The sequence below is a fragment of the Branchiostoma belcheri genome, unplaced genomic scaffold (assembly GCF_001625305.1).
Source record: "Branchiostoma belcheri isolate BF01 breed outbred unplaced genomic scaffold, Haploidv18h27 scaffold92, whole genome shotgun sequence".
NCBI classification, from domain to species: Eukaryota; Metazoa; Chordata; class Leptocardii; order Amphioxiformes; family Branchiostomatidae; genus Branchiostoma; species Branchiostoma belcheri.
The window spans coordinates 1,240,886-1,268,039 of NW_017804598.1; the positions used below are offsets into that span (position 1 = coordinate 1,240,886).

The 27,154-nt window shown below is 41.7% G+C and overlaps 1 protein-coding gene across 3 annotated transcripts in view; it reads left to right on the plus strand.

The window, feature by feature from the left end:
• The window catches only part of LOC109488223 (potassium voltage-gated channel subfamily H member 1-like), a 106,487-nt gene that overhangs the window by 34,580 nt on the left and 44,753 nt on the right, over positions 1–27,154 (plus strand). For all 3 annotated transcript variants that reach the window (XM_019792426.1, XM_019792423.1, XM_019792424.1), the window contains exons 2-4: positions 24,912–25,035; positions 25,662–25,768; positions 26,870–26,998. In XM_019792426.1, coding sequence (XP_019647985.1) covers positions 25,013–25,035; positions 25,662–25,768; positions 26,870–26,998 — 259 coding nt within the window. In that variant the 5' untranslated portion in view covers positions 24,912–25,012. The remainder of the gene's footprint in view (positions 1–24,911; positions 25,036–25,661; positions 25,769–26,869; positions 26,999–27,154) is intronic.

The following is a 27,154-nucleotide window of genomic DNA, read 5'->3' on the forward strand; positions in this document are numbered from 1 at the left end:
TATGAAATAGATTTCATATAGTCTGGTTCTCAATAATCAATAATTAACAACCACATGTAATATAATTCATGCAAATGAGTNTTTTATTGCATAACCAATAAGAAAAACTACAAGTTCGTCTGTCGTAAGTGTTAACATAATCTGACGGAGGTATGACATCGTAGAACTCTAGTGTCAATTCGATGACGAACCTTTAGTTTATATTGACATTTTGGTCACCCTTGTGGGCTTTTTGAGCCCAGACTTTTTGGATACGATTTTGTTATGGATTGACGAGCTAGAGAACATCACAACTTCATTTCCTTGCTTGAAAAATATGCAACGAACATCTTATAGAAACCCATCGTGCTTCTACTAGTACTCTCGACCATGTCTATCCGAGGTGTATTTCGCTCCTCTCAAACAGAGATACGTCGACGAAGCAAGAAAACAGCATCGATTTTTAGCTAAGTATCCTTGATCTTTTGAAGACCCGGTGTTATCCTCACTTAATTGTCCATTAGGTCTCAGAGCCCGAACGCGCCAGGAAATAGACCTCTTACAGCCTGCCAAGCACTAACCTCTTTTTACTGCAAGAAGGCGGGGTGTCTAAATTGATCGATTTATGCTGCATATATATTATAGCGATCACAAAATTAAGAACTAGTTGTCTTAAATTAAACACAGAAATTGGGGAGATATAAGAATATACCTATTGACCACAGGTTTCATCCATTTTTGTCCAAATATGAATGAAAGTGAGCGTCATTTTATAATGGATTGTTCACTATACAATGATGCACGCCTATTATTAATTGATGTTCACTTTTCCGCTGTTCAACTGGTTTAAATACATTAGATCCAATAAATAAGTTCTACTACATTTCAAGAGGAGATAATCCATGCTGTGTGCTAATAGGAAATTACATTAAAGAATGTTTAAATCTTGAGACTGCATGGTAGATAATAGTACTAGTTAAGCTTCATATATGCCGCATACATATATTCTGTAGGTTAGATGACTTTGATTTTTTATATCTGTTCATACCTGTAATTAGTTTTGTTCAATCTTAGTTGTAGTAAACCATACGAAAGTCCCTTTACTTTTTTCAAGTCAATAATGGATCCGTATTTAGATTCTGTGTGACCCTTTGGTGGCCCCTAACGGGTACGTGAGTAATCATACTTAGTCAGCACGTGCTTAATGGGCACGGTACCTCCGTGTATTCATCTTTGGCCACACCAAGTCATTTTTATGGATGACGTCTTCTGAGACCCTAAATCTAGTGCGAGAGCGCAAAAATAAAACAAGAAGGGCCGAAAAATGCAAGATGCCTAGATTTGAAATATACTAAGGGACGACAAATGTTAGGACACAAATTGAATGAAAGAACACAGTGTAACAACCAACAAGTCTTTTATTCGTCATGAAAACAGCAATAAATCAGTGTAACAGCAGTCGTTGTCCTGTCCTGTTTCTTTCCTTTCATCACATTTTCCCTTATCTCACTGTCGTGACTCTTTGGTCATAGTTACAAGAAGTTGACTTTCTTTTTTTCTGGGAACAGGCCAAAATCATCCAGTGGACGTCATCCATAAAAATTACTCGGTGTGGCCTTTTCTTGTTAGAAAGATATACGGGTGGTTCAGGTGCTGCTCATAGGGCGTCCTTTTTGTCCTCTGAGAGCACAAGGTTGGTATAACAATACAAATTGAGTTCATAGGAATGATATTGAATGTGTCCTAGCGTGATGTGGCCTAGTGGTAATGAGGTCACTGAGGTTGGAATGCCGGCGTTGTCGGCGTTGTTTTCATTATTAAAGCAAAAGAAAATAAATACAAGAAGGCGAGAGCGACGCACTCAAGTTGATAAAACTTACATCACGATTCTACACCAAAGGTATAGGGGTACAGTCAATGTAACTATCACACCATAACTATGGTTGAGAACCCAAATATAACGAAAAGGAGTGTGGTAGCTAAGAGCCTATCAGTTTAGGCCCATTGCATAACAGTTTTAGCCAAGGCTGCATGGAAGCAGAAAAATTAAAACGTTCTGGTCAGTTTAATCTTTCACAACACGCAAGAGCAGTTATGCGTGTCAGCATAGCCCTGTCTTCAAGGTGTTGACGTCCAACTCTTACACAAGAAAAATGTGTTATGTTTGCTTGTCTGGCTGAAGTTTAGGAAATCTATGAGGCGCCAACCTGGCGATAACATCAGGGCTCCGAAAATATGGCTACTAACGTTACCCTAGAAAAATACTTATCCAAGGCGCGACGTTCTAACAGTATCTATGTGTGCTAGAGGCTGTCTTTCCTCTGAAGTATCAATCATGAGCATTTCTACCGCTGTACGCACGACGTTTAGTGTGGTGAAAGCTGAAAAAAGCGGCTCATCTGGTATTTAGTTCGGTCTGGATCCAAATCGCCGAGGACGGTACCGGTTTATGGCGGTTTCCATCATCAGGCAGAGCCCTCTCCGCCATAGAATGATCTGTTATACGGCTGGTCCGTGCGATGTCCCCATTATATCATGATGTCCACCGGCTTGGACTGATAAAACTGGCCATTGCGGGCATGCAATGTCCTCTATCTATACTCTGATGTATGGGTGCAGGTTTCAAATGCGATGTGCGCAGAAGTAGGCACGTAGGAACGTTTTGGCCATTTACCTGGTGATCTGGTTTGACCACTCGTGATCATGATGCCATCTTATTTTATTAGGCAAGAAGCACAGTTGCTTTATAGGACGCCTTCTACTCAAAAACATAAAACGAGAGTAAAACACAATGACAAAATACATGACATACATGTAACTACAAAATGGGTAAAAAATGAGTATGAACGAGACAAGTTGGTGACCTATCACAGTAAATAAAGTAAATACAGTACATACACAGTAAATACAGTTACAGTAAATAAAGTTTTGAACTACATCGAAGATATTACATTCTGAATGTGAAAGTGACATGGGCCCTCGTAGCAGTAAAGAACATAAAGTACTGTCATTGAGATGCTGCAGCTCTACTATGCTGGAAAGAGATGATAACAGAGTGCTCCTTCGACTGGTATAAAGTGATGCCATAAAGATAATGCCATCTTGTGTACCCAGAGCCAAGGGGGCACACCCCAGTTTATTTTGGGTCTCAATTCGATTCTGGACGTCCTCAAGTCTAGCGACCGTCTCTTTCAAGATATAATTCTGCGGCAAAAAGAAAACTGTGTATAAGGATAAAGGATATCCTCCTAGCTACAATAACAACAGAATTTCAGTTTATTTGATTGAAGTCTCAAATTTTACCACAATTAGTGGACGCTGAAGAATAGCCAGAAGTAAAGTTCGGGTCCGAAATTATAATTTTTTATTCAAAACGCACCACTTCGTTCATTTTTCAGTCATGTTAGTCCTTTAGGTCATTTTGCAGGAGATTATGAGAAATGTGATCTCAAAACCCCTTCGTCATTTTTTGTAACGCGCACTACCACGGACTATCAGCTATATCTGGACAAGGTTATCGACATTGTACCCATTCCGTTTGACCCCCAAACACCGAAAATATACGGGCGGATCGTTCTTCAACGTACCAATGGCACACACGGTGATCGATAGTACCTACTCCCTGGTTTGGGGGCACTGGAGCTAAATAACATAAACCACCACCGACTTGTCTGACCATGTCACTCTACCAACAAATCCATCACGATCACTAACGATACCAAGTAAGTACACCTGTGGGCTATCCAATACACCCGTGTACTGCCCTGCACTGTTCAGGGCAACACGGACACCCGCAACTGGTAATTTTAGGCCACACCAAGTAATCTTTATGGATGACGTCCACGCGCTCATTGATTTTGGCCTGTTTCCAGAAAAAAAACACAAGAAATTCTACTTCTTGTAACCATGACCAAAGAGTCACGACAGTGGGATAAGGGAAGATATGATTAAAGGAAAGAAACAGGGCAAAAAAGACAAGTGCTGTTCCAAAGATTTATAGCTGTTTTCATGACGAATAATAGACTTGTTGGTTTTTATACTGTGTTCTCTCATTCAATGTGTGTCCTAACATTTGTCGTCCCTTAGTATGTTTCAAATCTAGGCATCTTTCTTTTTTCGGTCTGTCCTGTTTTTTTACCGCGCTCTCGCATTAGATTTAGGGTCTCCAGAGGACGTCATCCATGAAATTACTCAGCGTGGCCCTACTACCATTATCTGTGTGGTGCTCTACTGTAGGGCTTGTCATGCATCTTAGAGTTACCTTTCAACCTTAGAGTTGTCTTTCCCTCTAGTCACAAAAAAGTTCAGCTTGTTAGGTCCTTTATCTTATCTTCACTTCTGTATTGCTCCAAGCAAGGAATATCGTAGGAAGCAAGCAAACTACAAGTTTCAGTTTATTCATTTCACCAGCAACTACACTCGGATTATATAAAAACCTGTTTTTTCAGTCAGTGCTGGGCATACAAAGTACAAAATAACAGACTGTACGGTATTACAAAAAACATCCACAATCGAAAAAGACATACACACAAAAAAACTCCCAAAGTTTCAACTCTCTATACATTCATGACATCACAATTACTGACTGAATTTTACCGATCCCAAAGTCTGACGTTGTTTCAGTGACAGGTTATTCCACAGTTGGGGGCCGTAGAATCTTAAGCTCCCTTTCTAAGCTTCTGAAACCTTTCTTCAGTAGAGTCTTGACTGTTGTCCTCTGCCATACTCTGTTCGCCAGACACGCGCGCGAGTTGGAAGTTTAAGACACCCCACAGACGTCCGTGCCTTTCCGGGCGTCACAAATGTGCTCGCCGCGCGGCGTTCTCTTCTTTGATCGTAATCTCCTAAAACGTGAACCGACCCATTGGGTTTAAGGATCTCCCTGTGTGTTGTTAGGGGGAGTTTATTATTCTATAGTATCCGGCTTGATGGCAGCAGGCCGCGGGGCTTCTCCACGCCTCTAAACAGCTCCCTCCGGGCCCGTCCAACCTTGGCCAGAAATGACCAAAAGGATTATGTGAGATTTAGTCTCAGATTTGAATCACTGAACGGAGCACTGGAGATATCAGGAGGGGGATGAACAGCTCTTGAAGGAGACAAACGTCTCGAGATTGGGTTACTTTCAGGCGGAAGCGCCGATGTGTCTGGTGTTGTACCTTCCCTGGACTTTGCCGAGTCCCCAGCCGGGTAACGTTGGTTGTAGTTTTAGCAACATGAAGTAAACACAGGAGTGTCTCGGCATCAGTGATAAATGGCGTTAGTCAAAAGTGCCATCTTTGGAGTACTTTTGATCCTGACGAGGACCAGATAAAGTGTATTTTCTAGGCTATATCGTGTCTTTTATTTTGGACACCATATATTTACTTTGTGGTCCAGGGTTTATGAGTGATTAATTGTGTCGCAACCATATTTTCGGCCCAAAGGTGTACGTGGTTGTCACTTTGATCCTGACGAGGACCAGATAAAGTGTATTTTCTAGGCTTTATCATGTCTTGTAATAATTTATTATGGGGCATCATATATGTACCTTGTACCCCAGGGTTTGTGAGTGATTAATTGCGCAGCAACCATATTTTGGACCCAAAGGTGTACGTGGTTGTCACTTTGAACCTGACGAGGACAAGATAAAATGTATTTTCTAGGCTTTATCATGTGTTGTAATGTTTTGTTTCGGGCATCATACATGTACTTTGTACGAGTGATTAATTGTGCAGCAACCATATTTTGAGCCCAAAGGTGTACCACAGTTGTCACTGAGTTGTTTATGATGGTCTGCAAAGGCTAGTCTTTGTCTGTAATGTTGGTAGCCCAAAATAACATGCAGTAGCCTGCGGCAGTATTCGTAGATATGGTTACCTATTTCTGTATATAGTTTCTCATGGTCTATATATGCGGTTGTTTATACCTGGTTGCCAAGGCCTGTATATTGCCGCCCATGTCTTTACACCGTAGTCAAAATCAGTATATGATTGTCTATTTTTAGTTTGCATCTGGTCGACCTTGTCTAAATGTGTTGCCCAAGTTTTCAAATTAGCAACGCTTGTTGTATAAGTCATATTCTGTTCTTAGTTTTTTCCATGATATTATAGAACGTCGCCATCATTTTTTTGCGTACCTTGTTTCATGTGGATATATTATGACCCTGGGCTATACACAGGTACTACAGCTAGGTAACGACGAGGTTTTTGTATCAGCTAAGGTAAAGTACCTCCTAGAGGAGGGCTTACAAATGTCTAGCACATATGAATCACGTAATCACAGAACAAGGCAGAGAGATATAGAGAGGCACACAGAGTATTATGTTGAAATGGAGTTATTATAGAATGTCATAACCATAACCCCGAGGAAAAAAAACTACACAGACAAATACATCATAAAAATGGGGCGTACACAAGACCACAACACGGTATGAAATATAGGTTTTCACCGTGTTGATACGTTTAGCTGGCCTGGGTAACTCACATGAAATGGAAGCATATTGTCACACACCGAGGAGACAATTTATTGAGCCCGTCAGGTGCCCGAACGCGTCAGCTTGAAATGACAGACTTTGTAAAATGGCGTCCCTGCGTGACTCCGCGAACGGAAACGATTCAGTCACGCCACAAATTGCATGTATGCCCGCTTTTCCAACACATATCACGATTAGACAGACATTTTCCGTGATGCTCAATTAAAGACTGCTCGGGGATTTTCCAAATCCTCAAATTGTGCCATGCGGTGGGTTCGATAAGGCTGTGCAAAATGATGTGTTCGGCGGAGCCGGGGTTAGTGTTATCCATCATGCACGGGCACAGCTCGTATTGTTGCCAGGTGGGAACGTACGATGTTTACCGCTGCCTACAGGAATGAAAGCCCGTGTAAATCCATTGATACTCCACACTCACCACGCAGAGGTATGGTTAGAAGTTACGGCAAAAGAATGGGTGCGATAACGTACTCTATACATGCGATAGAAAACAAGATATTCATGTATGGGCACTTCTCACCAAGCTCTTTTGTACTGTGGTATATGTGAGGGATCACACGTGGATGTTCTAATACATTTACACGGCGCTACTGACGGATAAATTCATTATACCACAACAAGAACCCTCCCGAAATTCAATTCCAGACTGTTCGGATCAAATATCCATATTGTGGTTGGTAAATGGCGTGTACGCCCCGTTATTTGGTCGACCGTTGAAACACCTCGGTTTTTTCAATTAACAACTTCAGAACGAATCGATTGCCTTCATTGATCGATCTACTTCAAGTTAACAATATAACACTCTTTGTTCTCCACTCTTGCCTCATTCCTGGTTCAATCCACCCAGTAGTCTTTTTTTTTCCCTTTCATCACAAATGGGATTTTGGTTCAGAGATTGGACATCAATCGTGGAAAGACCGCAAAATGATGACAAAGGAAAATGCTGACTTTGTGTGATTTTTTTTTCATTTTCTAGAATTCGAAGTGTCTGTTGTTCAACTTTAGACGTGCGTGTAATATGGAATGAGCTGGACATTTCGTCGTCTGTGTGATGTTGGTTGTGTTGCGGCTTTTTCTACCGACGTTCAGATAGAATGGTTGCGTGACGTATCGTCCTGTAAGCACTTTGCGTGGGAAGGCCAGCATTAACTCTACCGGCGGATGACCAACTGCGCAGTGAGAAACTCGCAGTTTAAGACAAAGCAGACTGAACGGCTCATGATAAGAAGCGAGTTCAGGATTTTCAGAAGATACCGAGTAATGGGTCTAGAGCCAGGTGTGATATCTTTACGTGCCACCGGTCGGCTTTAAATTGAAACATATCTGTCTTTCTGGACAGGGAATGCTGAAGGCCTTGTGCCGAATTGCTGCGCATAAAGGTTTTAAAGCAGATTTATGATTATTGCAAGGTCACGGTAAAACATTTAGTAGTTCACACCATCAATCTTAGGATCAATCCATTACCTAATGATACCCTGAGGGGAAAAGACTCTGCTATATTTTACCATTAATTACTGATCACCAGCAGGCTTCCTTATGTTGAGTGGTGCAGTAGTTAAAGGTGTCATTGACTTTGATCACGTATATCATTAGGCAAAAGCAAGTAATTTTTATGGATGACATCAGCGCGCGCATTAATTTTCGCCCAATTTTTTTGAAGAAAAAAAACGACAAGAGAAGACTCTGAGTCATTATTTCGTCCTTTTCGTATTATTTCGTATTTTTGCTTAGGCGTCATAACGATATGTAACGTTTCCACTGAATCAAAATCATTTGTACACAATCTTGAAACTTGAAGTGTACGATTCTTGTTTTTCTGGTCCATCTTGTTTTTTTTCGCCCTATCGCATTAGACTTGGTGTCTGTGGAGGATGTCATCCATACAATTTATTTACTTCAAAGTACTCAAGTTTTCCGCTTCTGCTGATTCCGTATCAATGTCTTATCCAGGGGGAGTAACATTCAGCTATACTTTAGGTGGAAATGTCATTGCTGGGGCCCATTTTATCCAAATAAACGACTTGACTCAAGGATTATATTTTTCATATTCGTCTATAAAAATTAAGTCAACAAAGTAAGACAGATTTGACGAAGAACAGCTTTTCAAGATGAAAGAAGATCAGCGTACACCTTCATTAATTGGAAACTTATAAGCGTCTTTTATCTACAGTCATTTATTAATGCTCACAATGATTAATAGCTAGTGCATGCGAACATTCATAACAATCAAGTTGAGGCAATAACTACGTATTATGTTTTTGACGCGCAAATCATTTATTATACGAGCATAGAGAAGCGGATTAACTCGATATCAATGTTTACTTCCTTTGCAGTACTAATATTCCGAGGGATCTCCATAGTGAGTAATGATGTGCAGCTATGACGACATATAAACAGCTTAGCCATGCAAGACAAGTTCTTGCTATACAAAAAAAACGTTGCATCATGGTTAGGTGTAGGGAAAAAAGTTGTATTTCAGGTTCCAGCTCGGAAAAATACTTTTAGATTTCAGCTGAACTGATCCAAGAAAAACATTTTCATAATGTAAAACTGAAATACATCAGGATTTAGGACCAGGGCTGTATCCAGGACCCTTCCCTTTATTTTCTTGTGAGGAAGGAAATTATATTTTGCCTGATTTACTCGATGAAACTTTGCAATGGATTCGAAATTCAGATTGAAAACTTTAAGTCCTTTGGGTCAATATCGTACACATTGCCTTATCATTCGTAGAAGGAAAACATACTGTTTTTTCTCTGTTCCTTCTTTCTCTTCTTTTTCTCCAAACAAATAAGGTCAGTGACCTGAACCAGACGTCTGTCACCATGGTAACTGGTGTTGGGTTACATCATGTTGCAATTTTATAGCAGGAGGGATTTAGACTCCTGTCACCATATGTATGGATGTATTTGAGTAAGAATTAACAGTGAGTGAGAGCAGACCATATGCTAAGGTAAACATTTATGCATTTGCTTTGCAAATGTTACCTTTCTAGTTCAGAACATTTCCAGTTTTGCCGCCCGGAAATTGCATTTAAAAATGCAGACTACTTTGTTTCCGTGACGTTGTGTACGCGGTGCGTGCAGCCGGCAGGAGCGGGAACGTGTTGATGAATGCGCGGGAAAATCGGGTCGGAGGGCTGTGGCTGTGCCGCGCAGGTGGGCAGACATGGCGGCGCGTCAGATTTGTCTCGTCAGACGACGCGAGACGTGACGTATGACACAGCCCTGCTCCTTCCGCCGTGTTCCCGCCCTTTTTACCCTCAACTCTCTTTATTAGTTCACACAAACTCCACACAGAAAAAGGCAGACATAACCGCATTCCTCTACAGCAAAGGATTTGCCAATTTTGTGATTTAGATAAAATTGAGGATGAGTGCCATTTTGTAGTTGATTGTACATTATGTAGAAATGAGAGGGATTCCCTCTATACTTATATAAAAGATAAGTTCCCAACTTTTTACTTTTAGATTAAACAGAAAAAATCGTGGGGCAGGGTACACTTTTATTCTTATTTATCTTTATTTATGTATTGGTTCAGTTTCATGTTAGATGTGAAGTGAGGCTGTTAAAATAAGTGTACAACTTGAGTGCGATCCCACTTCGTCCTCCCCCTTGTATTGTTTTTGCTCTATAAAGAAGACATCTCGTAACCAACTCAGTCACATGTGAAGGGCGGGCCCACAAATATAGCATCCTATGACAGCGCAAAACCCAGACCAGGTTGTGGTTGATATTTTACGTACTTGGCTGCCATAACCCCTTACCCTCGACACGGTGCTATGTGTCAGACATCATAAAACAACTTCCAGCAGAAACGCACCGTAAGCTGATGTCTGACATTTCGCCAAGAAATCCATACATACATAAATAGCAGACTACGCTATTATTTATCGTCTGTGAAGGCTTTTCATCTTCAAATGCGGCCCTATCGAATTGAAGGTGTCGTGCGCCAGCGTAGAGGTTGCAGTAGAAGGGTTGAATATATAAAAGGTGACTACAACTCAAACGCATTCCTTGGGTATCCTTCTGAAAAGTAAATGTAAAGACTGAAGTCTGGCCATAAGAGTAGCGTAGCTTTGTATCTCCGAAGGATGGGAGGGGGGGGGGCAAACTACCCAAGTTTGCCAAGTCAACTACAGTTCAGTTAACATGAATGATCTTCAGCCCCCAAACGGTTTGGTGCAGCACTTACATATATGTATGTATAAACAAACTAAATTTTTACGAATGATGTTTTGGCAGAAACAATTGCTTTTTCAACTTTCAACGACCCTATGCATTATTTTAGCTTATCTCCGTATAAGCGCTAAGGTAGTTTGGTCAGGTCCTATCAGTTCCAATTGACCTTAGAACGTTACCTGTCTGCCTTATCTTGACAGGAGACTATACATTGCTACGACGTACATAACGTGTACATAACTCACCCATCCCCATACATAACCCACACAACTCACCCTCCCCATACATAACCCACACAACTCACCCATCCCCATACATAACCCACACAATTCACCCATCCCCATACATAACCCACACAATTCACCCATCCCCATACATAACCCACACAACTCACCCTCCCCATACATAACCCACACAACTCACCCTCCCCATACATAACCCACACAACGTTAACTCACCCCTTCCCATACATAACCCACACAACTCACCCTCCCCATACATAACCCACACATACATAACCTCCCCATACATAATCACATAAATCGCACACCTCGTTCTGTTTGTTAATTTGCGGCCATGATTTATCGGGGGGGGGGAGATAAGTTGTATTTATCATCTGTTATCATTAGTACGGAATAGCTGCTAGGGATCATTTCTCCCAGGCTCCTGCCCCTGAACATGATTGACACTCCGTCGTTTAGATCTAAAATCACAGAAGGCTGCAATCTGGCATGTAACCCCTTGAGAATGTCAGACAAGTCGTTTTAGACAAGAAATAATGATCAGATCTACTGTAAAAGTACGTAAAACCCTTGCCTTGTGTATAACAACGTATTCATATGTCAGTTTGTAAGACCTGTCCCTGGTGCTGATAGTAGAGTGATTGTTGCCAAAGCTCCACTGACGATGGAAATCTTATAGAAAACGTCTCGTGTATAAGTATACACTGATAATACAGAAAAGGGAAAAGGCTATTATTGTTTGTAACCAGTCCATAGTCCATATGCTAGTTGCCATGACGACAAATTCGCATTTCGTACGTACGTTGCTTGCGGCTATGATTTCTGTACAAGCCACGGTCTGTTCCACAACACTGCTATGGCTGTTAGAAAGGATATGTTTCCACGGGACTCGATGTTATCTCATATATAATGATTATCATTTATTTTTGCTCAGAGCTCTTCTGCATTATTCAGGCGCCAGTATACCGTTGTGTTTTTAATTTATTCTTGGTGTCTCGATGGAAAGGAAAGTCGTGAAGCACGGATGTTAATTTGTTTATTCCCAATCCATTAATACGGGTAAAGACGGATTATTGCGTATCTGGTCGTATACGTCCTTCTGCGCAGTTGCCTTCAACCGGATGACACATGAAATCCCCAGAATGCTCCATAGCATCAATCCATTAGTCCCGAGTGCCCGAAATCCTCGGCTGCAGATCCCCAGGAGGACCTCTTACCTAAGTTCGTTAATACAGACGAACGAGCTCTGTGGCGAATTTTGCTGACAAAAAGCCCGCAGCAGGGCGGCCATCTTGATGACCCCTGACCTCTTGATTTCCCTTGATGCTATCGTCTTTCAAGTCTCGCCAGGTCGATAATAAATTACTTTGCGACAGAGGCTCTTATGCCCCGCTCGCTAAGACTTGATCGAACGCGAAGGAAATGAAGTCAGCAAAAGAAAGCTGATTCGTATTGATTGCTTTAGCTGTGAGCTCAAAAGACGTCAGCTTGAGAGCAAGTTTATGGCACGAAACTATAGAAACGTTAGGAGGTTGGGGAAACTGAAGAACTACGTTTGCCTGCTATAACGTTTCCCGGAAAATAAGTTGCCCCCCTCCCCACCCTTTCAGATAGCGACGAGAGTTTGGCAAGTTTTGGACGTAACACGTTGGAAGAGTGGGAGGATTTGTGTGACTACAAAACTGCACATAGACCAGTCAAATTTTCACTGACTCTGAAAACATTGCCTGATATAGTCATGCATGTGTGGGAAGCTGAAAGTCACGCCACTTACGCCTTGAAGGAAGTTCGGTCGACCGGCGTTAACACATCAAAGCGTTCGTGATACCGAGCTGCGTTCTCCATTTCACAGATCAAACTTGAGATGGTCAGCCAGAACTTTCCTCTGAAATCACAACTGCACGCGAACGGTTTATGTCACGTCAACATGCTATTAGCTTCTAGCTCTATTTGGCTGGTCTGCATGTTCGTCCATAAATATAGAAGTCAAGCATTCCATATTTATTCTTATTATATACATGTATATCGTAATTAGTTATTTGCCAGTTACAAAATTGGGTAACGGGAAGGGGGATAACTATACAAATCACTTACATATTGTTGCTTTGTGTGAATGTGGCGTAACAAAATAAGTTGTACTTTGAGTTTGAGTGTACGTCACATTGCACTTGTCCTTTGTGTAATGCTCATAGAAAACGTACTAAACCATGTCAATGACATTCTCAAGCTAGCTGCATATATACCAATTAACCCTTACAAATAAGGATATTCACTCTGGCTTTTGGCTACTGACAGTCATGCCCCCCTCCCCCCTCTGTCTCATAACTCCGAACTCACTACTGATAGGACTACAAAGGTGAAATTGCTTTCAGGATCCATACATATATTATCTCTGTTCCTGTGAAACAATGCGCTGACGACCAAGCATTTTCTCCATGCACTAAAATTGCATGCACTCTGTAGCTAGGATCAATATGGTTTCAGTTATCTCTTGCCTTTAAGGTTGTCCTTGAGGTGATAGTAGCCGATGCTTTCATTATAATTTGTTTGTTAATAGCCTTAGATTTCAATTGCCAATACACATAGTTTAGGGGAATGGTGGAAACAGAAAGTTTTGTTTATCGCCTGTTTGTACATATATGCCAAAAATTATGAAATAATATGGACAATAAAACTTAAGTATGTGGTTTTTAGTGGCCTTTCCCCAAATAATAAATGTATATTATATGTACATAATTAACATAATTACATTAACAAGAAATTAAATCATGATATAGAAAACAAATTTCTAATGTATTGAACGTACTTTAGATAGAATGTTCTTTCTATTAGTTCCTAAGACCTTTCCGTTATACTTTTATCATTTTATTCTATTACTTGTGCTATGTTACATCCATATATACGTGTGACATCATCTGTATCCATTCAGCCCCATGGTATGAACATGCAAGTTAAAACTGATTGTATTGATGAAGAATGATATGTCGTACCACCACCACTTGTATCACCTTCTATCTATTCTGCCTCTGGTCGGAGACCTTGTACGTTTGTCTGCAGTGCTTCCAGCAGAAACCGATATCTATAGACGAGCTGTGATAATGAAATAATTGGTATCGAGTGCTACCTGCGGTTACCGATCTCAGTCCACCAGTGTAGCGGCAGCCTGCTCGCCTCTACACCGATGTACATATATGTCACCGGGCCCCCGGCTTGTAGACATAATCTATATTGGATATCTACAGAAGGCCACTTGTCCGCCCCTTGAAACATTGCACAGTTTAATCTCTGATACAGGTTCGCCATCAAAAACAACCTATCCTGCTTGGACCGCAGCCCAAATTAACCAGTCTCGGGAGGACGGCCACAATACTATTAGGAAGGATCCAACTCAATGTCAGCAGTGCATGATTTGAATGGGAGTTTTGCCGGCATTGCTGGCTAGACGTTACGGCTTTAGGAAAGGCATTTGACATGACCTTCCTTACTCCATCTAGGTGTCAATGGGTACTTGATTTCGGTTGGGGATGTAATAGGTGGTGGAAGGAAAGGGAGGGGCTCCACTTTTTCATATTTTCAATATCGTTCTTTTTTTCTATTCCCACATGTATCACAAGACATGGCGACGCTCACACTCAATTTTTTCAACTTATTTTTTTTATCCCGCTACCACCGCAGACAAACGCACGGGCAACAGACATTTCACCTGAGAGACTTCATGTTAAGTGCCTTTCCCAAGGGCACAAGATCGGTCGCATGGCAGGATTCGAACTCGGGACTTCATCGTTCCGAGCCGAATTCTCTGTTGTTGCGCCACGCGACCCATGTATTCCGTTCGCAAAACATTGCCCACCCATCGACTTTAAAAGGCCACGAGACCTTGACCTTACGAACATTGTGATTTGCGGGGTGCACCGGTACGGTATCAATCGCCTGTGTCGTATTTGGGTCACCTTATTTCACCTGCGACCCCCGCCTTACGTCATACAATCCATAGTAGATGGAGGCATCGAACCGAAACTCAATTTCAAAAGGATCTCTCTCTATCTCTCCAAACATGAAGAAAGGAACGATCCGCATGCAGAAAGTTCAAACAAGAGGGTGTTAAAAATGTACAATCCATTGTACATGGATGTATCAAACTGAAACTCAATTTCAAAAGGATCTCTCTCTCTCTCTTTCTCTCTCTCTCCAAACACAAAGAAACGATCCGCATGCAGAAATTACAAACACTTTGGCGCACTGTTACGTCAATTCACAATTTACTATGTTAATTGTATTTTGTTGTGTGGTTCTGTTAAAATAAGTTTAAAAACTTGAGTGCAGCGCCACACGGTCCTTGTTATTGAATTATTTTGATGAATATAAAAAAAAATACAAACACAAGAGTGTTACAAGATACAGTGGTGTCGACTTGTGCTCTACAAGTGTTTTGACTTTCGAAGTAACAGGCAGATAGCCTCAATTATTGAACCGGTAGGGCACTTAACCTAAATGCACCCAGAATGATGCAAATAGACGTGTATAACGCTCTTCTTACACAGATAGCTTCTTGGATCATGGAGCTGAATCATCCTTTAATAGGATGTTCTGAGACAATCTTATTACGGAACAAACCCAGAATAGATCAACAGGCGAATATGAGAAATGGATTATACCATATTAAGAACTTTTGCCCTAGGGATATAAGGCTTGTTGTTGTTTTCGGTCTCTTTCTACTCAACTCCGATAATGAAATTACTCAAAACTATATCTTGGTATTTGAGTGATTTTGAATGATTGTTAATATTTTGTACACGCGGGTATGGGTGTGGTATCAAGTTCATACCATCAAGGCAGGTTACTTTTTTCTTCGTATGTCGTAATGCGTTTTCTAGTACTTCGAAAATGTGCGGACATCACTGGAAGACAGACGAAAAATGTCCGGACTATGCACGATGTACAAAAAGACTAAACGTCTTATGGTCGAAGCAAACAATACGTAATAATACTACATACATTCCCGTTTTATCTTGTTTGCTTCTCCAAACCCTGTCCATGAAATTGACACGGATTGAGTACAGTGGTGATGACATCCAATCAGAGAAGAGTGGTCAGGTGCATCGCTGATGACGCCGGCGCTGATGAAAATGTCGGCTGCGAGCTGTGACCTTGTGCGCGGGTGACGAGTGGGTACTGCCGCACCACCGTCCTTCATGTCAACACGTTCGTGATACAGTGCAAAACAACTTATCTGTACCTGTATCTGTATAGCCTGTATAACCACCCTTCGGCGTAGCACACTAGCTCCTGTATCTGTATAGCCGGTATAACCACCCTTCGGCGTAACACACCAGCTCCTGTATCTGTATAGCCGGTATAACCACCCTTCGGCGTAACACACCAGATCCTATATCTGTATCTGTATAGCCGGTATAACCGACCTTCGGCGTAATACACCAGCTTCTGTATCTGTATCTGTATAGCCGGTATAACCGCCCTTCGGTGTAACACACCAGCTTCTGTATCTGTATCTGTATAGCTGGGATAACCGCCCTTCGGGGTAACACACCAGCTTCACAGGCACGCGGCGCGGCGGCAGATGGCTATATCACACCGAACGACGTGCTACACCTAACCTTTGAACCTCTAACTCTAAACACTGTTTAAAGCTATCTAATGATGATGCCCCGACTGTACTTAATTGGTGACAGTGAGTTCCACTCTGTGATAGTTCTAGGAAAGAGTTCTTGAACACCTCAATCTTTGGTTGATAACTCTGGTTACTTGAAGGCATGACTATTTCTTGTTATTTTCTGAGGTGGCATTCTGTACTTAGTAGTTGGTATTTCTACCGGTTTATTAGTCATTTTGTACATCATGCATAGTCTGGACATTTCTCGTCTGTCTTCCAGTGACACCCACTGTAGGTTTCCAATCTGGCTTACTCTCATTCTAACTCTTGATAACAGCCGGTGGCTAGTTGCATGGGAAACCTTGGCTGCATGACAGTCGAACCGATGAATAGATAGATACATATATTCTGTACACCCCATTTCAAGTCAGGGCTAAAGGATATTCACGTTGGTCAGAAGTAGAACGTATAATCAGCCCCACAAGCACGATCTCTCTTTCTGGTCACGTCTTCTACCTGGTCCTGGCGGCAACGAGGTTTGACGCTTTGGCGGGCCGAGACACCGGCGATACCTCCGCAGAGAGAGACAAGATTCTCACGATATGAAAATAAGAACGCTCGATAGCCAGAGGTGCCTCCGAAATCGATGGAGTTCTTCCCCCGGGAAATAAACGTTCTGTATTATTTTTCACAGACGGCCCAAGACTTTCATTTAAGATACTAAAGTATTGAATACTTGGTAAGGTGATATGCTGGTGGTCCGTCTTGGAGACAGAAGCAGCCAAGGGGGACAGGTACTGAAAGGACTCTGAGTCAATAAGACATAAACATTTATGAAGAGAGGGGGGAAGATATATGATTACGTTAGGAAGAGTGGCTGAAGAAATTCATAAGGCTTTTACTCATGTGCCTGCGGTTTCTTTCTCTCTTTGTTGTGGTGTCTGGTATATAAATGACCTTGAATAAACACTGTAGAAAACACAAAGCAGAAGAATTCACACATACACAGTTTTCTGTCCCGTATAAGATATAACGACTTATGTCTATGTTAGAAATATCTGTATTCTGAGGACGCACATTCTAAACTAGTGTTGAATGGAAAATAGCGACAAAAGGGAGCGAATACTTTACAGAAATCTATATAAATGAGGCTGACCAGTCCTTGTATATTCAGAAACTGAACTAACTAAAAGGGTGTGGTCACTATACTACTGACAGTACTTAGGAAGAAAGAAAGATGTAGATAATTTACTACTTCCTACGTGGGCAAAATGGTTCTTACGGACATACATTTAGTTAATGTTATTGACCACAAAATCGACAGGCCGGGATGCGGCCCGCCCAGACAGTTTTACGACTCTGTTTAGGATGTACAGAACATCCATCCGTGGGTTTTGAAGCTCTGCCAAAAAGGCCGAAATTGTTCCAACATTGCCTGTATCTACCCGTTCTCCCGGTCGTACACGTACGGGCATGATGGATTCTCCAGAAGCCCGGAGATGGCACAAGTAAAGTCGGCGGATAACCGTCCCACTGATAACGGGCGGGGAGATGCTTGATCAATGGTCGAATTTCTATGATGGGTTCCCTTCGCATCGTGGTTCATCCAGCCATTTCGGCTCGAGTGATCCGTCAGGATTACGGCGGACAGGTTGGCGTCTCCTCCCGGGCCTACTGCTGCCCGGAGCCGGGCGGAAAATCCTCCCGGACAGCTCGGCTTTACCCGAGCCGTGATCTTCATATTAGTTTTGTCAACTCGTGACGGGTATTTAGAAAAACCGTCTGCGGCTACTGTCTTGAGTAGAATGCCCATTGCGCAGTTAGGAAAACATTTTTTTTGCGCTAACTGGAAAAGACGTGTATGCATACAAACTTGGTCCGACTCATCAATGCATTGCCTCCAACAGCCTCATGCAATTCAAAGCAACTCTGGTACACCGCAGAATGAATAGGTGCTTTGGACGAAAACTAGCGCTCACTGCAGATTGATCGGCTGTTTTCGTAAGCTGTGTAAGACGTTCGGCTTTGTGCGATAGGCTTGAGAGAAATTAGGACAAACTATGTGGGATCGGAAGAGCTTAAGTACTCAGGGAAGAGAATCAATTGGTTGTCTGTGCTGCCGGAAACCCATGTGCATGTTTTACACAAGGACAACTGTTAAGAAGGACATTGTACCAACACTACGTGCAAGAATAGTACAGTATCTTGAAATGTGTACATGTACGTGTGTACCTTCTGATGTGACGGTGCCGGTATTTTCAGCTTTTCTGGCTCAGGTAGTTGAAATCATACTGTCACGATCCGACTTGTTCACCCCATTGAATTAGAACTTGTTTTGTAGAGCATACTAATCATACTGCCCTCCCTCATGTGGTAATCATGTTCAAGTCACCTTCAGCTCCTCTTTCTGACTATCTTGGTTATGGTTTTAATTCGAGCCACACCCGTTTCCTTCAATACTGCATGTACTATATGTATATCCTTTAGGCACATGTATTTTGAAACCACAGTACTAGTTAGGTGCTTCACTCTCTTTTCTAGCCCTCTGTGCTGACGAAGTCCTGGCAGAGAAAGCTGTACCTGGGGAGGGCTGTATTGACCGCTGGGAAAATGCAGCCATCCCCCCAATACAGCCTTTCCCTCCATATGGATCTCCCAGCGAAAGAAAACCACCGCAGACATAGAAACAAAGTCAGGCCGCTAGAAAAGTCTGGAGGCTACTCTTATTTTCAGTTGAAAATATCTATATCTGCTTCCGATGATATATGCTACCACTATATATTTACATTTCTGGTACATCAACAGACGAAGCTACTGGATGAGTTCTCTGTGCATAGTTCCATTATCGTTTTTTCCCACTGAGGCACTTTACTCCATATAGAATCAGCACTTCTGCAATGTGCTTTCTGTTTTTTTGAGTGGCACAAAATCCTTGTAGCTCAGCTAGCTTCCCGCGCCCAGACCCAACTATCCTTTCCGGTCAACTGACGAGACATACTTGCGGTTGATAACTAGACAGACTGTTATGGCCCACTCTCAACGGAGTCCTATAAATTGTACGTAGCCACCGCCGTTTTACAAGATCCCAAACAACATTTAGATCTCTAACGACATTCAGGTCATTGGCACAACGACACGGAAGAAATCTAATTGAGTTCATTTCAGGACAACGCAAACTTCTCTCTCGCGCTTAGACAAAATCCCCGTTACAAATTGGCAGCTGCCGCTGTTCCGACATCCCAGTAATTCATAATACCTGATTAAAGCTATAACGACGACAGTAGTTCCGAATCCACAGATGTGCCTTCATATATTGGAGATGTTCGTACATACGTGATTCGACAGTCTGTTTTTCTCCTTCCATTACATCGTATTGTATAACCGTTGCGAGTTCTGCGCTCTGATTGGCATTTCCGGATAACATTCAGTAAATCTCGTTAGCTAGCGAGCATCATGATTGAATGTTACGACAGGCCATTCGGGATTACCTACTCTGTCCCAAACGAGATGATGGCCCACTGGGGAATGAGACACATTTTTGTGACGCCCACGCCAAAAAGTCGGTTGGTTAATTTCTGACAGAGCGTACGTGCATCGTAATGGATTGGATAACGGATAGCCAGCGCGTCTTCCGCGCAATTGAACATTTTTCTTTTCCACGTCGAAATGAAATGGCGTGACAGTTCCTGTCGTCCATTCTATCTCCATACGTTTGCGAAGATTAGTTATCCAGGGTTATATGAATAAAATAGCGTTTCAAACTTTGCCACTGGATATAAGATTTTTTTATCAGTGTCAAGTGTCTGTCCGACACTCGTCATCAGTGAAGAAATATATTTCAAATTTTAAAAATTGAAATATAAAAGATTTATGGAACGAGAAACAAATACTTTTTTCTCAGGTTGCCCACTAAAAGCTAGATAGTCCATCAACATTTCAGGTTGCCGTTGTTTATTCTAGAAGGAAAGCCGTAAGCCAGGCCACCTGTAAAGGTATGGCGCACATGCAAGACACAGTGTATTTCAGAGGCCGAACGCTTGGCTTCTGTAAACTTTAAAAAGGTCGCTGTTTTGTGTGCAAAAGAAATAAAAAAGAAAAATATTTTGGTAAAATCTGCGCCCGTGTGAAACCTGGATTATTTTTACGGTTTTCGCTGGATATTTAGTCAACGTTGCATCAGAATTTTGCCCGTTGCAGACAATATCTTTTCCCGACACAACATTTGAAAACTATAGACGGAATGTTAGCCTTAAATACGCGGGCACGACCATGACCTTAACTGCATGAGTCGTACTGCCGACGTGCTACTTAAATCGTACGTTATACCACAGCATAAGTTATGGAGACTTGATAGATTTCTGTCCTAAAAATGGATGTATGCCAGTCTTTCGCAATGCCATTTACAATTTTAGAGTGCATTCTTGCAACATCTCTTGCACTTTGTCAAACTACACGACGAGCATATGGCAGTGTAAAAACGACTTGTTAACATACACATTTCTGTCATAAAAGCAGCGAAAGTGTATTTTCTGTGGGTCTATCACACGTATCCCCACATCTTGCCTCGGAACACAGACGGACCCCCATAAACCCAGGATAGTGACAGTCGGCGAAAGTGCCACTTGATTTAAGACCGCGCCAGCACTCGGTCCCATTTCCAGAAAAAGCAGCTGCCAGACATATCTTAATCGAAACGTTCGGGACACAGATGGACCCATCACGGAGCAATCCGAGCGCTCCCAGCCACGGCGGAAGGATCGAGATAAAAAGGAAAACGTTTCCATCCGACATATCTAAGTGCATTTTGCAGCCATTCCCCGGAAGCGATATAGATGCTATCGTTTCCCAAGCCCTTCGCTGAAGCACGAATCCTAATGTATAAACAGACTCCGGGAAAGTTGAGGAACTCTGAGTCAACCCTTGTGGATGTTGGTCAGGAAGATAAAGTATCAGATCATCGCCCGTCTTTGAGTACAGGTATTTAAGAGATGACAAATGTTTGAAACACTTTTTAGAAGACGCCATCGTCAGTTATGAAACAGGAAATCCCCATCTACTGCCTCTGCCCTTTTTTTACAGCCAACCTAGTACCTAACTCCTCAATGACTCAAATTCCAGGAATAAATCTGAAGATAGTTTGACCGGGAGTACGTGGAAAGCATCAAATGTGTTTCAATACTTCTTCGTATAAAACGTTTCTTTTATTGTGTATAAATATTAGGACTGCATTCTTGTAGAATCCGGTATCTTAGGCATAGTTTAACAACCCCTTTGTATACTGTCTGTCAATATGTTCCTTGTCTTATGATTACACGGCATATACCATAGCTACCAGCAAAACATTGGCCAGGCAATCCCTCTAATTCCTGCTGTAACGTTAACATTTGCAGCCATCTAAACTGTAATTATACCTACTGTCAAAATCTCGCTTTAAGTCAGTCGCCTCTGTTGCGGTCGCTGTACTATATGATGAAATGCCGACCCGACTGTCGTCCCTAGTATTAGTGCACGGTAAATCTAGGTCAGGCCAAACAGCCAGATAACGTTCGGATAGAGGAAATGGTTTATTTATGGGGTTCCTGGATCTAAGTCTAGCCTTAGGTATGGTGGATAGGTAGATATAAAAGCCTGCACACGCGTACGCAAAGGAAAGCTGACTCAAAGCCTCTTTATATTTCCTTTATAACTCCTTATACCCGAGTGAGATTTCGCTGTGGGGCAGAATGACACATTACTGTATTACTGGCACTGCAGTAGAAACTTTTTAATGTAAAACCAGCCATTTATCATCTAGTTGCAACACCTACCATATTGTGATATCGTCGTTATACAAACAATAATGTAAAGAAATCCTACATTTACAGGACTTACTGAGATCCAACCGCCGCACAGCAACGATATATATTGTTCACAATAACTAGTACACATGTCTCGACATATTAGTGATACATTATTCTACGCCCAGTTTCTTTGATGATATAGTACACATCGTAAGGTACATCCCACATCACGATATTGTGTATAAAGATTTATCCTTGCATAGCCACATTGTAAAGATAAATCATACATCGACCTTACTACGTACCCAACATTCTAATAACAAAGTAGTTATACGTTTTGCTGAAGTAATACATCAATAAACTCCGAACAGTCTGATATTTTGACAATGGATATTCTGATGAATGTTGGTATTTTGTGTAATGTAGAGTTACCACGTGAATTTACGACATTGTGTTAGTGAATTATCAAACAGGCAATGCTGTTGTGCTAAGACTATAACATATCAAATATTGCAGTGATAAATACCCACACAAATTATAACGTAGCTCATAGCTTGCGATAAATCAACAGATTTTCAACAGCATTACAAGTATATGTAACTAGCAATTTATAAATAGATTACAACATATCAATTAGTGTTCATTACAATGTATGCCATTCTTGTAGGTCCTCACAAACAATATCTGATGGACGCATACATCCGGACCCTTATTCTTAATCACGGAGTTACGTGAATCTGTTGTTTCCGGGTTTAAAATATCACAATTCACGTCATACCTGTCCTAATGAGATACGCACTACTAAATGTCAGTTACATAACGAACACGAAATCTACGTCAATGTTTGTAAGCATCACTTGATTTGGGTTTGTTTAACCCTAGCTTGATACTAATGCTTACTTTCCAAGAAGGAAAACGTATTTTTTCGCCCTGTTTTTTTTTCTTCTTCTTTCAAACAAATAATGACCGAACAGCTGTCACCATGGTAACTGGTGCGGTAGAAGACAGCCTGTTGGGTTACATTATGTAGCAAGTGGTATGACAGAGTTGGAGGGGCTGGTCATCATATATTTGAATGAGTTTGAATGTGAAGGTTAGGTTAACGTTATGCATTTACTTTGCAAACGGTACATTTCTAGTTCCATCTTCTAGGTCTAGATCAAAGTCGCAGCCACACCATATACGGTTCACGTCATGTACATTATTCGATTAAAATTAACTTCAGATCTGTACGTCAGATTTCACTTAACAGTCCACACGTCGGGGTACGTGTACTTGGACAGTTCCTGACAGAACAGTTCAATGAGGGGTTCCACCGACGACGGCTCGCACTGCGTCATATTCTGCGCTTGGACTGCTACTTCAGCGAGGTTTTGAACAGCTGGTTGAAATAATTGGCAGGGCGAAATGAACTTCACGTGTTTAAGAAGTGCACTCGTTTCGCCGTCTTTAGTGCCCCATTCGTTGACTCAACTAAAAGAGGCGGTTTTGGAGAGCTAGTTGGCGATGATGTAACCTAATTAAGTGTGCTTCAGGCTAATGAAGTTAATTAAGGACTATCCTCTTACTACGTACATGCCTCCTAGACTGCACATTTTGCACACCATTTGTCGTTGATTTATGTATCTATGTCACCCTGCAATTTTGTAGCTACATGCTTATGCTATATATAGCTATTGAAACATCTGCCAGCCTATTCTGCTTAGTCCGCCAAAAGACTATGACCTTACTGTGCAACAACAGGATGGTACGGTTCTTTTACAAGTCGAATTCGAGCTCAAAGTCAAAATTTTTAAAATAGGATATAAGAATACGGATTTGATACTAGTATTCAGATATGGTATCCACATTAGGGGTGACGTTACAACGCGTAGCCACACTGAAAACTAAACTAAACATGTTTGAGAGTGATACTAGTAGACAGTTGGCCATTACGTGCAGTATATACTTGTATAAGCTGTATTGATACCCCCCCTCTACAAGTGTTACGTCGAAAAGGTGCGTCAATGTTATAAGATTCGGCCATGCGTACAGTCTACTAATGGCTGCAGCTGTCTCCAACAAAAAATTACACGCGGATTTCCAAGAATACGGCGGGATTCTAAGAATCTCAAAGTCAATTATATAACTGACCGGCGGCGTCCAACATTCGCTCGGTCGGAAAGTGAACTGAACGGTGGGCCATTGTGAAGAGAATATCTCATTGTAATTCCACCAACAATTTTTATGTTTACCGATTCGGAAGTTTTTGCTCAATTTCCTCTTCTTCGTCTTCTTCTCCAAACCAAAAAGGTCAATGACCTGGAACCAGACGGCTGGCGCCATGGTAACTGGTGTTGGGTCACATCATGTTGCAATTTTATAGCAGGAGGGATTTACACTCATGTCTGACCATTTACATGAATGTGTTTGAGTAAGAATGAACAGAGCAGACCTATGCGAAGGTAAACATTATGCATTTGCAAATGTTACCTTTCTAGTATATCATTTCAACTATTGGACTAAACAGATTTAAAAACAAAAGAAATTTGTAAGAAGGGAGCAGCCAACAGAAACCTGGTTTCTCTATAAAGGTGGTTTGTTGGGAAACAAGGCTACTAAAGGTTGACATTGATGAGTTTCCAATGTGATTTTGTTCTGTCTTTGCAGATAGCAGCTTCTTGTTGGCAAATGCTTCTATCGTGGACTGGCCTATAGTGTACTGCAATGAAGGCTTCTCCAAACTGTCCGGATATTCTCGTGCTGAGGTCATGCAGAAGAGCTGCACGTGCAGGTGAGTTGACTTATTCTTATTTTGTCGTTATTATTTCAGTCTATACATATTGTTTTTTCTCATGTTTCTTCTTCCTTCTCCTTCTCCTGTCATTTCTTTAATGGATTTCTTCTTTTTTGTGCCAAATGACCTGAAATTTGGTATGAAGGTGGAGTGGATGAATTCCCTCAGGCGCTTTTTTAAATACAGGCTTTTAGAATGGTTTTATTTGTTTGGTTTGTTGTCATTTTCCGACAAAACACATGTACATTTGGGGGCCTGAAGGCTTGGTCTGACAGCCAAATGGTCTAATATTTGGTAAGGGAGTGCTTTATATATCTACCAACAACAATTCATTATAACGTTTGGCATCCATACCATTAAAATGATAAAATTTGGGATTTCTTTAATGTTTTTATGTCCAGATGTACTGTATCACTCGGAGTGTACAAGGCCAATAGGCATGCAGCATGCTATATGCATGGCTACAGGCTCTGTCCTTCTTGCTGATTGGCTGCTGATAATTAGTTTAACTACAGGTGCCTTCAACACCTGCAACATGTTTTTCCTTCTTACCCTGGATTTTGTGTGGACATTTTGTAATGTTCTCCCTGTCTTTCTATCCCTCTCTCTCTCTCTCTGAACAGATTTATGCACGGAGAACTCACGGACAAGGAAACCGTCAAAAAGATCGAGGAGACGTTGGAGGTTCAGGACACCGCACAAGTGGAAATTCTCATGTACAAGAAAAACAGTACGTTGTCCTCATACCTCAATGTGTTACCCTATAGGCCAAGCAAAGTAATTTTATGGATGATGTCCGCGCGCGCATTGATTTTGGCATGTTACCAGAAAATAAACAAGAAATTCCCTTTCTTGTAATGATGATCAAACAGTCACGACAGTGGGATAAGGGAAGATGTGATTAAAGGAAAGAAACAGGACAGGACGACAGCTGCTGTTCCACTGATTTATTGCTGTTTTCATGACGAATAAAAGACTCGTTGGTTGTGGTGTAGGTGTACACTGCGTTCTCTCATGCAATTTGTGTCCTAACATTTGTCGTCTCTTAGTATATTTCAAATCTAGGCATCTTGCTTTTTTCGGCCCTTCTTGTTTTTTGTGGCTCTCACATTAGATCTTCACATTAGATCTTTACATTAGGGTCTTTAGAGGACGTCATCCATAAACATTACTTGGTGAGGCCTTAGAGAGCTATCTGTAATCATATGGAGTAAAATTCCACATGTACCGGGCTGCACGACAAGACAATTCTAGATCACTGTCTGGCCTTTTGATGTGATTTTTCCCCATCCTGGCGGATTGAGTTTCCAGACATGGTTATCTTGCTGCATGTGCCACAGAAAATGGAATCAACCGCGGATGATTCTTTTGGCGTCGTCCCGGCTTTCTGTTCCCCACACCGCGATAAATGGACTATATAATAGAATACAACGGTCGTATAGAGACTGATGCTCACTGCACGAAACGTTGAATTTACCAATGGTAGTAAATGCCAGTAAAAACTGGTGATGTTTACTGCGTAAGCAGTACCAGACTTTACAATAGTAGTAAATAAGTCAAGTCCAGTAATTTTGACTTTATAATGGTTGTAAATGAAATGATCGGTCTTGACTTTCATTTACTGTCATTGTCAATGACCTGGACCAGACAGCTGTTACCATGGTAACTGGTGCTGTAGCAGACACCATGTGATGTTGGAATACATTATGTAGCAAGGGGATGTTCATCTTACATATGTATAAACATTTGCTTTCCAATGTTACCTTTCTAGTTGTAATATGCACCAGTTCTGGCAAAGCATTGACAATACTGCACGTTGTGTCCCACATAGGAACGCCACTATGGTTTCTGCTCCACGTGGCCCCCATCAAAAACGAAAAGGACAAGGTGGTCCTGTTCCTCTGTACCTTCAAGGATATTACTCTTCTGAAGCAACCAATAGACGACGCCGAGGCCAACGGTAAGTCACACTGGTTCATTGCTACAGACCCCAATCGCAGGAAAATTGAGATGGGGGTTGGGAGATCTGACATACTAGTATTCTCAAATTGCAGCGCCCCCTACTGTCGAGAATAGGTCACAACAGCCCAGAACTAGTCCTCGATGGCTGACTGCG